This window comes from Saimiri boliviensis, chromosome 5 (assembly GCF_048565385.1).
Source record: "Saimiri boliviensis isolate mSaiBol1 chromosome 5, mSaiBol1.pri, whole genome shotgun sequence".
Classification (NCBI taxonomy): Eukaryota; Metazoa; Chordata; class Mammalia; order Primates; family Cebidae; genus Saimiri; species Saimiri boliviensis.
In genome coordinates, this window is record NC_133453.1 from 98,224,385 (window position 1) to 98,242,877 (window position 18,493).

The window sequence follows — 18,493 nt, forward strand, 5'->3', positions numbered from 1 at the left end:
TCAGTGTTCAAACACAGATATATGTGCACACACACACATACACATGCCACATGCCCCCACACTGTCAATAAATCATCACAAAATTGAGAAACATGACTTGTGTTATCTCAACTAAAATATTTCAATAATTCTTATTGTTAAAATATAATTGTAATAAGGATCTAAACATTTTTTAGAAAGAAGTACATTACTAAAATATTTTAAAATATATCAACATAATTATTAAGTATAATTTCTGATAGTCATATATTACAAAAATAAAGGAAAAGTTATTACATCTGGATATTGAGATGTAATACATGCTCTAGTAACTCTGGAATTATGTTAACTATAGAAAAGAAGCATCTGCCACATCTCGATGGTAATACCAAGTGTTTTCTTCCTGAATTGGCAAGAGAAAGTTGCCAAGAGGAAGATGTGTCATAGTCACTGGAAGGGAAGATGTGGAATGAGGATGGATTAATTCTTCTTATTTGCTTGAATATTTTGAGAGATATGCCATTTCTCATTCTATTTGTGAATGATGAAAGGCGTGTAATGCTGCAAATACTACTAATAGAGTTAACTGCATTTCTAAAATGATTTGGAAGTTTTAAAAATGCTCTGCCAAAGATAATTTATTAATTAATGATTTAAACATTCTTAACCATTATCAACTTTTCATTTACTCACTCCAAGTAGGAGCACTATATGCATCACATATAATTAGTTTAACTGATTTTATGACTGTGTCTTATAGTTTTTCTTCCATCATCTCTGGCCTTGATTTTCATATTAGTCAACCCCCACCTTAATACCTTGTAAACTGCTTTGTTGACTGTGTGAGAGGAGGCTATCTATGGTATATTACTAGATATATAATTCTCCTAGAGACTAATGAATCATTTCTTTGATTTCAGGTTGGTATAGATTAAGGATAAGTAGTAAGTGCTATAAACCCATATACAAATAGTGGTGCTACTAAGAACATAGGCTTTTGGAAGCAGATGAATGGGGCTAAAAATTTTATGTTAATATTATCAGTTCTGTGACTATATGTTTCAGCTTTCTTCTTGGGAAATGGAGAAATGACACAAACTTCACAGAGTAGATTTATACTTAATATAAAACAATGTATGAAAAGCAATTTGCATGTGGTACCTAAAAATGATAGATATTATTTTCATTATTACTGGATATTTCATGTTGTATGTAAAAAAAATGGCAAAAAATTAATCATGAAAAACATTGTTTAAAAGCTTTAATTATTGTTTTACATTCCCACAAAATCCTATTGATCCCACCAAACCAAATATTAACTCATCTTAAACCCAGAACCAGCTCTCTTCATAGACCTATTTTTATAGGAGCTGAATAAATCCTTTTAGAGATTCTTTGAGAGAAAAGTAGAAGAAAGACTCTGTAATAACGTTAATTTCTTGGTATGATTGCAAAAGGTGTATATATTCCTTGTTAAATATGCTCAGAATAATTCTGAGGAAAACAGATAACACATAGAAAAAGTGTAATAACTTGGTTATACTTAAAAAGATGTACTCAAAGCATGTCTATGAAAAATGAAACAGCTACTCTGTGTTCCCCTAGAGATTGGGAATACAATTTTAAGAAATAATGATTTTTGTTTTTCACTTTGTCACTTTTATGTATCAGGATCTGTGTACCACCGTTTATCTTTGTCTGACATTTAAAGCATGCCTTAGCTGGCAATTAATTTCTTTTTCTCATTTTGTTTTTCTATCACATTAGTTGAATAGAAGCAAAGAAATTGCCACATTAACCTATTAAGACATTATCTACCATTGATAGTTGCAAGTAAGGAGTTTGATTTCTCATACTGTTGTAGTTTTTGATGTGTTTGCTTTCCCTGAATATCCCAGATTTATAGTATCAAGAGAAAACTCATGATGATTGTACATAAGTGGTATTGCTGATGTAAGATTTTCAAAAACATCTCTAAATTGTTGCAACTGGATATTTTATGAAAATTGATTAAGATACAGGAAAGATAAAGAGCCACCATTTTCCAAAATGAAAGGCAATTATTTAATTGTGTTTTTTTAAGGAGAAGATTTAAGTCTGTAATGATATTTTTCAAAAATTGTTTCCATTATAAAATATGTACAATCAGCTATCAATTGTAGGCATAACAATGACTACATTTTTATTTGGAGAATTTGTGGAGAAATGGTTGATGAAATAACAGTTATATATGTGTATCTTAAATGCTTTTTCTGTCCAGGGGTCATTTTTTGTTAATAAAAATATGTATTTTTTCTTTTTCTTCCCCCACTAGATGTGGGTTCTGTGGAAGGACTTGCCTATCACAGAGCCTGGGACACACTGTACTGGACAAGCTCCACCACTTCATCCATCACCAGACACACTGTGGACCAGACTCGGCCTGGAGCATTTGACAGGGAAGCGGTCATCACCATGTCAGAGGATGACCACCCACATGTGCTAGCTTTGGATGAATGTCAAAAGTAAGAAACAGTGTATTTTTATTTCTTCATTGTAATTATAAGTCAAAGGAATATCAGAGTTATGTTAATTTTTAAGAAGAATTATATTTAAAAATAAAAGTTTTAAGTTTTATTTTTATAATTCATAAAACTTTTTAAATATATGAGCACTATAAATGTGAAAATTTAAAATTTGGATCCTTGAAATGCCAGGTCTCATCTTCCTGAGAGATCCAGTAAAAACAAACCTAAATAATGAAGGGCAAAATAGAAAGAGACAATACTATGCTTGAAAAGGCCTGTGAAGAAAACATTAATGCAAAGCTGATTGGAATCACAAATTTAGCAAAATCTAAGCATACACAGAAGACTAAGAGGTTTTTTTGTTTTTTTTTTTTTCATTTTAATTAAGTAATTGTAGCATCTGGGGATCTCCCAAATAGAAATACAAAAGAAAGCAGCCTGCAACAATACAAACATCTTTGTTTGCAGCTATCTTTTCAGCACCAGGTACTTGATAATAGTCTAAGTAGTCTACAGCTGTTTGAGGATATTTTGTACAGACACCTAAAATAACACTTGTAAAAAATTCATGACAAAAGAAAATGCTTAGGATATAATATTCAGTGAATAAAAGTAAAGAAAAAATTTGTGTGTTGGGGGATGTCTTAAAGAAAGCAGTTGTGTTAAAAAAAAAAACTGATCTCACTTTTAGCTCTATAAACACTCAGGAAGCTGAGGCAAGAGAATTGCCTGAACCCAGGAGGCGGAGGTTGCGGTGAGCCAAGATCACGCCATTGCACTCCAGCCTGGGTAACAAGAGCGAAACTCCTTCTCAAAAAAAAAAAAAAAAAAAAAAAAAAAAAAAACTGAAGAAGAAAGCAAAAGTAAGGGACAAAAAATATCTTTCTATGGACTTTCACTCTCATACACAATATGGTAAAGTTGTTTGTTAACTATTAGAAAATCCTTATTATTTTTAAATGAAACAAACAAAAATCAGACCAATCTGGTCTTCCCTGAGCAAAACTAGAAGAGCTCTTTTGAGGTGTGATGAAAAAAAAAAAGTTTAAAGAATTAAAAGCAATGACAGATAATCACTGACCCTGACCACTTGTCAAAGAAAGGACTAAACAATGTAAATTGGTCAGAGTGAAAACAGTTGTAAATCTGGACCTGTTTATAGAGCTAAAAGTGAGATCAGATTTCATTTACTTAATTGAACATCATCTTATACTTGAAAACTCAAGGTTGAGCAATGCAATGACTCATGATGGAGCATGGGAGACTGCTTTCACCACTGTCATATCAGGATACAGCTTGCTGGCTCAGCTGCGTTTATCCCGACACATCACCAAAAGAATCTCAGAACAATAATAAATGTCCCATAGTAGGAATAAAAGAGTTGGGCAAAGGAATTTATAAGTCAGTTTTGAAATAAACATAAAGAAGTCACTCATGATATTACATGATGTTTTAATTAATAAGTGCTTTATCCTGTAATTATTTATTACATAGGCTAACAGTTATACTTTTTACCTTGCATATGGTGAGCTGTAAGTTAAAATTAAACACATAAAATATTTTAATTTGATAATTATTTGTAATTAAAGTTTAAAGTATAAAAAAGACAATTTATCACTATATATGCAAATGATACCTTCAAATCACCATTGTATTTTAATAGATTAACAGAAATTTTAAAATAAAATTCTAAATTGCAAATGAAAGTTAGGCTTTCTAAGTCTGAAACTTGGCTCAGTTACTATTTATTTGTGAAAACTTTAATTACTTAAGCTCGCTGGGCCATTCTCTTCATTTCTCACCTGTGAAATGAAGAGGGAAAAGGAAAGGAACACTAGCACTCTAAAATTCTCTTAGTATAAAGCCTACGATCTAGGAAAATACTGTAAATAAATTGTAAGTTTAATACTTTACATTCTATGCTTAATTTTTTAAATGTTTCAATTCACCACTTTTTTTGTGATTAAGTTTCTCTCTATCGCCCCGGCTGGAGTGCAGTGGTACGATCTCCACTCACTGCAATCTCTGTTTCTCAGGTTCAGGCAATTCTCCTGCCTCACCCTCTCCAGTAGCTGGAATTCCAGGCACACACCACCACACCCAGCTAATTTTTTGTATTTTTGGTAGAGATGGGGTTTTTACCATGTTGGCCAGGAAGGTTTCGATCTCATGACTTTGTGATCCCCTGGCCTCGGCCTCCCAAAGTGCTGGGATTATATGAGTGAACCACCACACCAGGCCTCAATTCACTAATTTAAAAATTTTAAATGTCACAATTTGTAAGTAAAACTACCAACAATAAAAATTTAATACAAACTTTTTTGTGAATTTTAATATTGTCTGGTAATAAATGTCACAGAGTACTCCAAAAACACATATTGAATAACTTTGTGGGCTGTTGTGCTCAACTGCCTTTAAATTATTATAAATAGGAATCCATAGAGAACAGATACCATGCTGAAGGATATACAAGTCACCCCAGAGTTTTAGAAATGATATTGTTATTTGTAGAAAAATCACACTAAGAGAGGAAAATGGAAATTTACAAAATAGGAGTTTAGTAATTTTCTTTCTCCAAAATATACACAAAAGAGACATAGACCAATGGAACAGAGCAGAGGCCTCAGAAGTAATGCCACACATCTACAACCATCTGATCTTTGATAAACCTAACAAAAACAAGCAATGGGGAAAGGATTTCCTGTTTAATAAATGGTGTTGGGAAAATTGGCTAGTCATGTGCGAAAAACTGAAACTGGACTCCTTCCATATACCTTATACAAAAATTAACTCCAGATGGATTAAAGATTTAAATATAAGACCTAACACCATAAAAACCCTAGAAGAAAACCTAGGCAATCCCATTCAGGACATAGGCATGGGAAAGGACTTTATGACTAAAACAGCAAAAGCAATCCCCAAAAAAAGCCAAAATAGACAAAAGGGATCTAATTAAACTTAAGAGCTTCTGCACAGCAAAAGAATCTATCATTAGAGTGAACTGACAACCAGGAATGGGAAAAAAATTTTGCAGTCTACCCATATGACAAAGGGTTAATATCCAGAATCTACGAAGAACTAAAACAATTTTACAAGAAACAAACAAACAGCCACATCAAAAAGCAGGTGAAGGCTATGAACAAACTTTTCAGAAGAAGACATTTATGCAGCCAACAAACATAAAAAAAATGCTCATCATCACTGGTTATTAGAGAAATGCTAATCAAAACCACATTGAAATACCATCTCACGCCAGTTAGAATGGCAATCATTAAAAAATCTGGAGACAACAGATGCTGGAGAGGATGTGGAGAAGTAGGAATGCTTTTACACTTTTGGTGGGAATGTAACTTAGTTCAACCATTGTGGAAGATAGTGTGGAGGTTTCTCAAGGATTTGCAAACAGAAGTACTATTTGACCCAGCAATCCCATTACTGAGTATATACCCAAAGGATTATAAATCGTTCTATTATAAAGACGCATGCACATGTATGTTCATTGTGACACTGTTTACAATAGCAGACTTGGAACCAACCCAAATGCCCTTCAAGGATAGACTGGATAAAGAAAATGTGTCACATATACATCATGGAATACTAGGCAGCCATTAAAAAAGGATGAGTTCATGTCCTTTGCAGGGACATGAATAAAGCTGTAAACCATCATTCTCAGCAAACTAACACAAGAACAGAAAAGCAAACACTGCATGTTCTCACTCATAAGTGGTTATTGAACAATGAGTACACATGGATACAGGGAGGGGAACATCACACACCAGGGCCTATTGAGGGGTGGGAAAGCTAGGAGAGGAATAGCAGGGGATGGGGGAATTGAGGAGGGATAACATTAGGAGAAATACCTAATGTAGATGACGTGGTGATGGATGCAGTAAACCACCATGACATGTCATGTGTATTCCTATGTAACAATCCTGCACAATCTACACATGTACCCCAGAACTTAAAATATATTAAAAAAAGGAAAATTGGAAGAGGAAGGATTTTTATTTTCACTTAAAATAACACTTAAAAAGGACCCAACTAAGCCTACAAAACATGGCCACTTCCTCATGCCTTGCAATTAGCAACTTGTCTCACCTTCTTCCTCACATATCTTTAATATGTTACCCATAAACACTTTGCACAGTAAATATTTCAGTTCACTATGAAACATGAAACTATGCCTAGTAAAAATCTTTTTTGATTACCTAGACTTTGTTAAAGATCATAGAACGTAAGTTAAATGATTCTGCTTCTTTTTAAATAGCTTGCTATTGCCATATTTCTATTAGTATTTTTACTCTTGATGAGAAGTTCAATTTGTAATTACAATTTTTATTTTAATTAGCTTAATGTTTTGGACCAATTGGAATGAACAACATCCAAGTATCATGAGATCCACCCTGACTGGGAAAAATGCTCAAGTGGTGGTCAGTACAGACATACTCACTCCAAACGGACTCACTATCGACTACCGTGCAGAGAAGTTGTACTTCTCAGATGGCAGTCTAGGAAAAATTGAAAGGTGTGAATACGATGGATCCCAGAGACATGTAAGTTAATCAGAAATTTCCTGGTTGTGGAGTTATGCTATGATATTTAAAACACATATGATTCATACTCTCCTAAAATGTGCATATCAAGGAATTTCAAAATAACCAATTGATTGAAACAATCCAGTTGAATAATTAATCTATCACACACAAAAGAAAATTGTGGATAGTGTTTTGAAAACTTCTTTCAAATGCATTTGCTGCCATAGAGACAGCTCAAATCATAAACTTTTTCTGGAGCAACAATAACTAATTTCCTTCTAGTTATTAATTGTACTGGAATTGTTAGAGTGATTTGCATATGCTTCATGGTTATTTATAGCTTTTAAAAATGTGAAATAAAATTGATTACTTGTCCCAGGATAAAAGAAAATTAGAAAAGAATGAAATGATCCTCTGTGTTTGTATCCTCAAAGCACCCTAAGAAGCTCTGATGAGGGGAGAATGCAAACTTTTCACCATCAAATCTATTCTAATCACTGGACTCTCTTTTCCCTGGGTTCGAAATGAAATGTTAGTGGAAGAGTTGCTATGCTGTCCGTGGAGAACACTTATAGCAGGTACTTAGGGCCTGAAGAATGGTGAGATGCTAAGGCACCCCTTTGTCATGTGAGGAGTAGCTGCCTTGGCTACTGGGAAGATTAGTGGTTAGATCTGGGTGGCTACACCACTAGAGAAATCTGTACCCCTGTCCTTTCTACTGTACAGGCCTGAAGGACAAAATGATCCTCAGGCTCCTCCTCCTCCACCGCATGGAAGAAGGTGTAGAATCTAATGCAAATTTTTTCTTAAAAGGTCAAATAGTAAATATTTGAAGCTTCATGGACTGTATGATTTCTGTTATAACTACAGTGTTTTATGGTACTAACACATAAAATAGAGAATATGTAAATGAATAGGCATGACAGTATTCCAATAAAGTTTTATTTACAGAACCAGGCAAGAAATCAGCAGGCTGTAGTTTACTAACTTCAAATCTATATGACTAAGCACAGTGTTTAATTCAATTGAAAATTGAATTGCCCTTAGGCAAAATATTTAGACTTTATAAACTTAAGTTTTCTGATATGCAAATTCTGTAACTTTCAGGGCAATTATGAAGATGTAGTGCAAAAGTATATGTCTCAGAATACAGCATAGAAATTCTAAATAAACCTAGCATATAACGCTTTTGAAAAGACAGGTAAATCATTGTCCTGCATGTGGTGTTATTTTCTATCATGTCATGATACTAAAAAACATGAGTTCATATGTCTTTATTCTCTTCAATTTATTTTTGTATATACCTGTTTTGAACTTCTCCACTTATGGATTTATTCTTATGTATGGTAATTATAGCTACAGTTAAGTGGTCCAGTAATAAGATACCGCTAACATAATTTAAAGGATTTGTTCTGACATTTTAAAATATGTGCTTTGTTTGATTCCAAGTCATCATTTTCTTTCCCTTTTCAAGGCAGGATGATTTCTGATTGGGCCCCCAAATTAGAAAACTATCTCAACATTTACTATATTCTTACATGCATCTGGATGACCTCCTCTTTATCTTTACATGTGTTGAAATTAATTTAAGAAAAAGATAATATTTTTGTGAATAAAATGAGCAATACGTTTTAAAAATTATTTTGCACAAGTTAATTTAGGGACCATTTATGGACTGTTTTAAATACTTCGTACAGATTTATTGAGACTTCAGAGTGTATCAATTTACTTATCATCATGCTGGCTAAGTCACTGATTGCTAATTGTGTTTTAGATACTGTGCTGAGTAAGCACTTTATAATTCATGTTTTTAAAGCCCTCCCTGTGACATTTGGTAGGCATTATTATGATGATCCCTATTTCACAGACAAAGAAAATGAGGCACAAAGAAGTTTAGTACTTGCTCAGGAACACCTAACCACATATGTAGCAGAAATGGAATTCTAACCCTGGTGGTCTCACTTCAGTGGCTGTGCAAACTATCATACTAAATTTGAAAACACTTAAAAAGGACCCAACTAAGTCTACAAAACATGGCCACTTCCTCATGCCTTGCAAGTAGCAACTTGTCTCACCTTCTTCCTCACATATCTTTAATATGCTACCCATAAACACTTTGCACAGTTAATATTTCAGTTCACTACAAAACATGAAACTATGCCTAGTAAAATTTGAAGTTCTGCTGATTTACTTAGTAAACTAAGTAGATTTACTCAACTTGCCAGCACACATCACATTATTTTGATACATATTTTAAGAACCTTAGTAAAATCAACAGGGAAGAAAATGGAGATTATACAATTCTAAGTGACACGTTACCCCCTTTAAAACTGCTCTTTAATAGAGACCTACAACTTCTGCATGATCTCTTCAAAATACTCTTTACAGAGTTTTCTCCATTATGTCAAGACAAGCTAATCATTTGAAGCTGGGGTCATCAAAGCTCTTTTAAAAGAGGAAGATCAGTATTGTACACTCACACCATTGCAAGGACCTTTATTATAGCTTTGTGTCTAAATCTGTTTAATAGATATCCTGAATGTTTAGACAGATAGTTCAGCATCTCTACTGTGGCTTGTGTTATATAAGGATTTTCTCTTTGCTTTTAGCATTCCTTTCACCTTCATGTTTAGATGTTCGCATTGCTTAGCTATGTGACAAATGATGCAATCAGGGAAGGGAAAGCCTAAATACTTATTATTCATGTCAGAAATTAATATTAATTAAATTCATGTTCTATAGTTATTAGAAATGATAACTTTACAAAATAAATACTAGCATGAAAGTTGGAAGTGCATTTAATTCTTTAAAAATTATACTTTTAATGGAATGTTAAATTTAATCCTTGCATTTGGTATTAACTAACTGCATGAACATTACCAAGTCATATAACACCCTAAAGCTTATTAAAAAATGTAATTTTATTTTAGATAAAGGGGGTACCTGTGCATGTTTTGTTTGTTAGATGGTATAATACATAATAGTGGGGACTGAAGCCCTTATACTTTATAATTAATTTAGGTATAAAAACAAATGATGGCTAAAATCAACACAATTGTGATGTTCTCTAATTTTGTGGAAATTAGCAGAAGTCATTGTTAATTCAAAAAGATAAAATAAACCTTCCTTGTCCCCATATCTAGTTGAAGAAGTAAGACATATGCTCAAAGATATTTAACAGTATGGAATTAAATCCATGACATTTTAAGGATAATTCTCAATACTTTAATCCTCAATCTTTCCTTGTTCTAAAAAAACAAACATTTGTACACAGGGTGTTCTTTTACAAATGGGACCTTTATAAACAGAACCATCATTTAGTGTGCTTATACCTGGATTTGTCTTGGAATCCAACTGTTATTATTAGGTAGCCTTGAAAAGACCAGATAATCTAATACATGCCAATGTTCACAGGAAACACATGACTTCCACTTATTACATGAAGGAAAAGCATTGCCAATTATCATAGTCCACTCAAGCTGCTATAACAAAATATTATTGCTATTTTTTTGACTCCCTATTTTATTCCCTTTGGGCAAGCATGCTAATATAATATAATATAATATATATATGTATATATATATATATATATATATATATATATATATATATATTCATTGGATTTATATTTTATTTTTAAGCAGATCTGCAACCCAACAGAATAAATGCCATTTTTATATTTTGGAGTACACTATAAAAGGCACTGCAGAAATGTGTGATAATTAAAAACTATAGGTTTAGAAAGAATGATATTTAGGAAATAGAGAGTATAGTTATGAAGATTGAAGGATTCTACAAAAGACTTAAAATATTCACCACGAAATATAAGAAGAGACACAAAACATAGTTCATTGTATAATGTCAAAACATGCTGAAGCAATACAATGAAAAGGAGTGCTAAAGCAGTGACTATTACAGAAGGAAACATTTCTTCTGCATAATTGCATATTTTCTAACTTTGGGTAAAGCAAGTGATAGCACAAAGCAATTGCAAGAGTAGGGAGATCAAATATCCCCAGGGGAGTGAACAGATTAGAAAGAAGCTAGACACCGTAATCTGAAATATTAGAGGAAGTGTATCTTTAATGAGAAAGAAGTAACCTATATTTAAGTTAATTAATTTTAAAGTGTTGGAGGGATTCTTGTAAATTTAGACTGTGTGTGCCCTCGAACGCAGTAGGATGCCATGGCTCTTCCAAAGTGTGTTTGGAAAGTGTGCCTTCTTTTGACTATCTATAGGAATTAAACAGTAGTCAAGTAAATTTTCAAAACTGTGTTTTAAACAAAGTCTGATAGGCTTAGTCATTGCATTACATTTTAAGCTTTTAATATGCTCATGAATATTATGAATATTCAGAATGTAATACAATATGTAGATTTGTTCTGATCAGAAAACAGCTTTTTAAAAAAAATTTATTATGTACGTCATGGGCATAAGTGTTCGTAGAGATCTGAAAAATGCTGATACACTATTTACAACTTGCTTAGTTTATCATAGAAATATTATATAACCCATTGCTTATCAGTAGACCAGAGAAACAGAACTTTTCAAACATCAAAAATAAACCAAAAAAAGTGTTTTTAATATATATTTTTATCTTTTCATTTTTTAATCTGAAGTTTAACAAGCCCATTGTTTTTTTTCTATAAATTTTAAGTTTTATTATTCTATTTTATCTTAGAGTGTGATCACAATAAAATACAAGTTCGTGCAGTTTAATTTTGACTTGCATTGATAAAAATAAAACGATTGGCTGGGTTTTTCTGATTTTAATACCACATTAACTTATGTGGTGGTTCTACCTAAGTATCAAGGAATGCGTTCTTTATTCAGTGATATGAAACTGAATGCTTTTGGAAAATTAGTTCTTAAGGCAATATAAATGCAGAAAATAATTTTGTTATGATTCATTTTTTCTTTTTTCTGTTTTGTATCTATCATCTCTGTTGTTCCAGTAGGTGAAACAATAACTGATGTTGACTGAGCTAAGACAGCATGATTATAATCTATCTCCCTGCAGTTACCCTCTAAGTGTTAACCATTTCTTGGTACCTGCATGATACAAATTTTCCTTTCCAAAAGAGACATTTATGTTCCTAGAAATTGCAATTGCTCACGTTTCTTACCACTGACATTCTTTTAAAAACTTAGTCCAAAATTGTTTTCAGAATATACTCCCAGGAAGGAATCTTCCGTCTTATGACTTATCTTTAGGATGAAAAGGATCTTTATGACTAATTTGATCCCTAAATAAACACAATCTGATGACATGAACTCTTTTGAGTAAGAATAGGGGAGCAAGTTATATAAATAAACTAGTTTTAATTACAAGAACAATCGCAAGGAAATGAAATATTTTATCTTTTTATGGCACTAAATATTTTCTTTATACTTTTATTTATTTATTTATTTTGGAGGAAGGGTCTCACTCTGTCATCCAGACTGGAGTGCAGTGGTGTGATTAAGGACCACTGTAGCCTCTACACCCAGGCTCGAATGATCTCCCCACCTTGATGTCACCCAAGTAGATGAGACTACAGGCATGCACCACCACACCTGGCTATTTTTTTTACTTTAGTAGAGATGGGTCTCTCTTTCTACTTTTAAAATCAGTTATTTTATTCTATAAATAAATGAAGAAATCAACCTATCATCTGTATGAGTCTATATACTTATCTATCTTCTGTCTTTCTAATCTATGTATCGATGCTGTCTCCTTTTTTTCGGTAATATAGTTTAATGACATTCTGAAACCTCTAGTGCCTGAACTCTGAAACTTACAGAATAAGTTCCGATGCCCAGAAAAGTGAATTTTCTGATAACATAAGTTTGAAATGCTTAAAAAGTCAAAACCACTTGCTATCAACAAAGAAAAGAAGGAAGATAAGTTTCAACTTCTTTTTAAAAAAAGGAAATACCTGATTTAAAATTAAAGTATAAGCAAGTATTAATTATTGAATGAACTGCAAACTTTTCCACTATTAATTGGAATAATCCAGTATTATTTCACAGATTAGGAAACATGCCCAGAAAAGGTAAATTAATTTCTAATGTTTCTATGTGTAATATTAAATGCTGATTGTGGTTCCCAACTCCCTATTAGAGCCAATAATCTTTATTTTTAAATTTAAAAAGTAATATTCCCATTTCTATTCTAAGAAATTTTTTATTATATTTGCCTTTATAAATAACTTTTCCAATTTAAATTTAGTAACTGTATTAAAATATAAAGGAGATATATAGAAAAAGTTATTTAGAAATACCATTTGACCTAGCCATCCCATTACTATCCTTTCAGTATATACCCAAAGAACTATGAAACATTCAGTTATAAAGACACATGGACACATATGTTTATTGCAATACTATTCACAATAGCAAAGACTTGAAACCAAGCTAAATGCCCATCAGTTATAGACTGGATAAAGAAAATGTGGCACATATGCCCAGTGAAATTCTATGCAGCCATAAAAAAGGATGAGTTCATGTCCTTTGCAAGGTCATGGATGAAGCTGGAAACCATCATTCTCAGCAAACTGACACAAGAACAGAAAATCAAACACTGCATATCCTCATTCATTAGTGGATGATGAACAATAAGAACACATGGACACAGGGAGGGGAACGTCACAAACCAGGGCCTGTCGGTGGGTGGAGGGACCTAGGGGAAGGATAGCAGAGGGCTGGAAAATTAGGAAGGGATAACATTAGGAGAAATATTTATTGTAGATGACAGGGAGGGTGGATGCAGCAAACCACCATGGCATATGTATACCTGTGAAACAAACCTACATGTTCTACACATGTACCCCAGCATTTAAAGTATAATAATAATAATAAAGAAAAAATAATTTACAATGAATAGTACATGTCCTAATATGTAAGTGATCAAAGGAAACATGAGAAAGTGGTCAGATATTTTCATGTGCATAAATTCATCATGAATGTGACAGCTGTGAAGGCAGATACGTATCAGGTACATTTTATTACTCAAATACTGAGAGTAGTACTGCCTGATTTTTAAACTGATGATAGAAAATCCTGTATACAAAATGAGGTAAAGTTATCTCTCAATTTATATAGAAGTTACGGTCCGTGAAAAATAATAAGTGTACATTAAATATCCTGAAATACTTATGCATATGTGTAAAATTGAACTAAATTCAAGGATCAGATAATTATAAGTAGGTTCCCCCTTTGAGAATATCTCATAGGATATTTGATACCTGGGCAGAGTCTCAGACAAGTCATTGTACAGAACGCCCTATGTATTGCAGTGTGTCCAGATTCCTGGTCCTTTACCACTAGACCACATAGCTTCATCCCTACCTTACCAAAAACGCTGTCAACATTTTCCAAAGTCGTAGAAGGACTGGGACTGCCTTGATTGAGAGCCACTAAGATGGGTAATTGTCTTAAAGGGAAATGTGAAGAAAGTTCTCCTGACAGCAGTGATCTTTCTATTCTATCTTTTTTTGTTTGTTTGTTTGAGACGGAGTTTCGCTCTTGTTACCCAGGCTGGAGTACAATGGCGCGATCTCGGCTCACCGCAACCTCCGTCTCCTGGGTTCAGGCAGTTCTCCTGCCTCAGCCTCCTGAGTAGCTGAGATTACAGGCATGCACCACCACGCCCAGCTAATTTTTTTTTTTTTTGTATCTTTAGTAGAGACGGGGTTTCACCATGTTGACCAGGATGGTCTCGATCTCTTGACCTTGTGATCCACCCGCCTCAGCCTCCCAAAGTGCTGGGATTACAGGCTTGAGCCACCGCGCCCGGCTCTATTCTATCTTGAATACCTCAAACACATGGGATGTTGGGTCTTTCAATAGCTGGATAAACCATAGACAAGAAGAAGAAAACCTGACTGTTAACATAAGACTTCTTCAGACTTTAATTTTAATAGCTGTGCCAATTGAATAAGTAGAAATGTATATATCCAGTACTTTTTTCATGATGGATGTAACAATCAGGTATATTATTTTTTTAAAAAAAACTTCATTAACTACTAAATTTTAAGAGGCTGCTGGAAATCAGATGTTTTGTTGTCTTTGACACTTCTCTGAATTTAAAGGTATCATTCAATATTCATATTATTACATCCAATATAGATTTCAGTATATTTTAAGTATTCTTGGGCATGAATAGTTATTAAAATTATAATCAGATCTTAACAACTTTCAAATTTATTTAAAAATGATCTTTATAACTTTCTAATCTTTAACACAGTAGGTGACTAAATAGAAATGCGATAAATAGTAAAAAGGATAAGGCAAGTCTATGAATTCTATTAATCCATTAAAAATTATCATGTAAAATATATTTTTCCCATGAGGAGATTTAATATACATTAAGTGATAAACATAGAGTGAAAAATTAATATGCTGTCTCTCAGACTAGGTGCATAAAAATATTTATTGAATGAAAAAATTAATGCACTTGTCTTAGTGTGCTCTGTTTGCCATAACAAAATATCAGACTGGATAGCTTAGAAAATGGAAATTTACTTTCTCACAGTTCTGGAGCCTGGAATTCTGACATTAGAGTGCCAGCATGGTCAGGCTGGTGGGGGCCTCTTTTCCTGGCTTATGGAAGGCCACCTTCTCACTGTGTCCTCACATGGCCTTCCCTTGGATGTGCATGGGTACTGGGTTGGGGGCTGGGAGAGAGAGATAGAGAGAGAGGCAGAGAGGGAGAGAGAGAGAGAGAGAGAGAGAGAGAGAGAGAGAGAGAGAGAGAGATCGATCGATCGATCTAGGCCACAAATTCTATAAGATTAGGAACCTATTCTTATGACCTTATTTAACCTTAATTGCCTCCTTAAATATCTCCAGGTAAAATCTTATTGGAAGTAGAGCTTCAACATGTGAATTTTTCGGGAGGCACAGTTCAGCCCATAGCCGCTGTGAGTCAGATTCTATGCGGAAAAAACACTCTTCTATATATATGTACACATTTAAGGCACATGGATGAAGTTGGAAACATCATTCTCAGCAAAATGACACAAGAACAGACAATCAAACACCAAATATTCTCACTCATAAGTGGGTGTTGAGCAATGAGAACACATGGACACAGGGAGGTGAACATCACATAGCGGGCCTGCCAGGGGAGTGGGAGGCTAGGGGAGAGATAGCAGTGGGTAAGGGGATAGGGGAGGGATAGCACTAAGAGAAATGCCTAATGTAGATGACGGGGTGGTAGGTGCAGCAAACCAGTATGGCACGTGTACACCCATGTAACAAACCTACAAGTTCTGCACATGTTCCCCAGAACTTAAAGTATAATAAAAAATAAGTTCCCAAAATTATGAATAGAAGTCTTTTGCTTGTGAAATTATAAGTGATTTTTTTTCACCTGTATATATTTCTAGAACATGTAACAAATATTAATGAGTGAAGGAAGAAATATGCATTTATGCTTATGAATTTTTAATTAAATAATTTTATTTGGAGATAACTGTAGAGTCACATGGAGTTGTAAGAAATAATACAGAACGATCAAGTATACTCTTTACCCAGTTTTCCCTAATGACTACATCTTGGAAAAGCATAGTACAAACTCACAACCACCATTTAGTCGTTGATGCAGTCAACATACAGAACATGTCCTTCATTACGATGATCCCGCATGTTGCTTTTGTCGTAGCTGTGCACACTTCTCTTCTTTCCCACTCTTAATCACCTGCAACCACTAATTTATTTTCCACTTTTATAACTTTATCATTTTAAGAAACTTATATAATGGAATTATACAGTGCATTTCCTTTAGGTACTGACCCTTTCCATTCAGTTTAATTCTCTGGAGATTTATTCTGCTTGTTGCATGTTTGACTAGTCTGTTCTTTTTCCTGCTGAGTAGTATTCTATGGTATGAATAAACCACAGGGTCTTTATTCACTTGTTGAAAGTCATCAGGGTGGTTTCTAGTGTTTGGCTATTATAAATGCAGCTGCCATGAAACATTTGTGTACTGGTTCTAGAATGAACATAATTCTTCATTCTCTGTAATAAATGTTCAATCACTGGGTCATATGTTAGTTGCATGTTTAGTTTTCTTTTTTCTTTTAAGAAACTGACAAACTGCTTCCCAGAACAACTATGCCATTTTACATTTCCACTTACAGTTTATGAGTTCTTTTTATATTCTAGATGATACTCTTTTGTTAGCTAAGTGGTTTGCAAATATCTTCCCTTATTTTGTAGTTTGTTTATCCATACTTTGATATGAGTTTTTGCTGAGCAAAATTTTTTATTTTGATTACATTAAATTTATCATTTTTTTTTCTTCCATGGTTCATGCTTTTGATGTTAAGACTAAGAACCGTTTGCCTAGCCTTACATTCCAAGGATTTTATTAGATTTTTTTCTAAAAGTGTTACAGTTTCACATTCAACATATAAGTTCATAATTCATTTTGAGCTTATTTTTGCATTTGATCAGAAACTTAGGGTAAGGTCCACTTTTTTTGGCTATGGATGTCCATCTTTTCTCTAATTGCTTATATACTTTTTTCAAAAATCATTTGAGCATAATTGTAGGTGTCTGTATAGAAATTATCTGTTCTTTTCCATTTATTTAATGAGTTTACCACTCTGTCAATACCACACAGTCTTGATTGCTGAAGTTACATAATATGTCTTGAAACCAGATTTATTTCTTTTACTTTTTTCTTTCTTTTCAAAGTTATTTTAGTTATTCTATTTTCTTTGTCATTTTGCATAGGTTTTAGAATAATCTATCCATATGTACAAAACATCTTTGATGTATCTACACTATTCTCAAATATATTATTTGTCTAGCATTTTTACTCATTGATTTAGTTACTACAGTATATGTAGATTACTTATCAGTATACTAGCATTCCCATTTTACCAGTAAAGTGGAGCATAGAAACTTTATATCCCTTTATGTTTCCTTAGCCTCCCCTGTTTGTAATATAATTATCTTAAATATTTACTCTGCATGAACTAGTGTAAGTTTTTTTTTGTTTGTTTTTTTGTTTGTTTGTTTGTTTGCTTCAACCATCAAACAACTTAGAAAACCCAATATGAGAAGGAAAGCCTATTTTTATGTACAAATATTTTTGCTAACGGTGTTCTTTCTGTTTTCTTGATGATCCCGGGTTTCTTCTTTAATTCCTTACTTCCCTTTTGCTTTGGAAAATTCCTTTTATCCATTCTTTGCCATCTGTTGTGGTAAATTCGCTTAATTTCTTTTCATCTGAGACCGTTTTGATTTTCCCTTTATTTCTGATATTTTCACTTGGTATAGGTTACTGGGGTTGACAGTTTTCTTTTCATATTTAAAAATATTGGGCCACTTCTTTCTGTTCTCTGTGATTTCTGATGAGAAATCCGTTATTATTAAAATTGTTTTCTTTTGTGTAATAGTCATTTTCCTCTGGCTGCTATTAAGATTTATTTCTTGTCTCCAGTTTTCAGAAGTTTATTTTTACTTTTAACCAGTAAATA

At 33.2% G+C, this 18,493-nt stretch overlaps 1 protein-coding gene across 4 annotated transcripts in view; it reads left to right on the plus strand.

Moving 5' to 3' along the window:
• Nucleotides 1-18,493, plus strand: part of LRP1B (LDL receptor related protein 1B) — a 1,884,038-nt gene that overhangs the window by 1,521,005 nt on the left and 344,540 nt on the right. For all 4 annotated transcript variants that reach the window (XM_003921997.4, XM_074399735.1, XM_074399736.1 and 1 more), the window contains 2 exons: nt 2,294-2,483; nt 6,835-7,039. In XM_003921997.4, the coding sequence (XP_003922046.1) occupies nt 2,294-2,483; nt 6,835-7,039 (395 nt within the window). The remainder of the gene's footprint in view (nt 1-2,293; nt 2,484-6,834; nt 7,040-18,493) is intronic.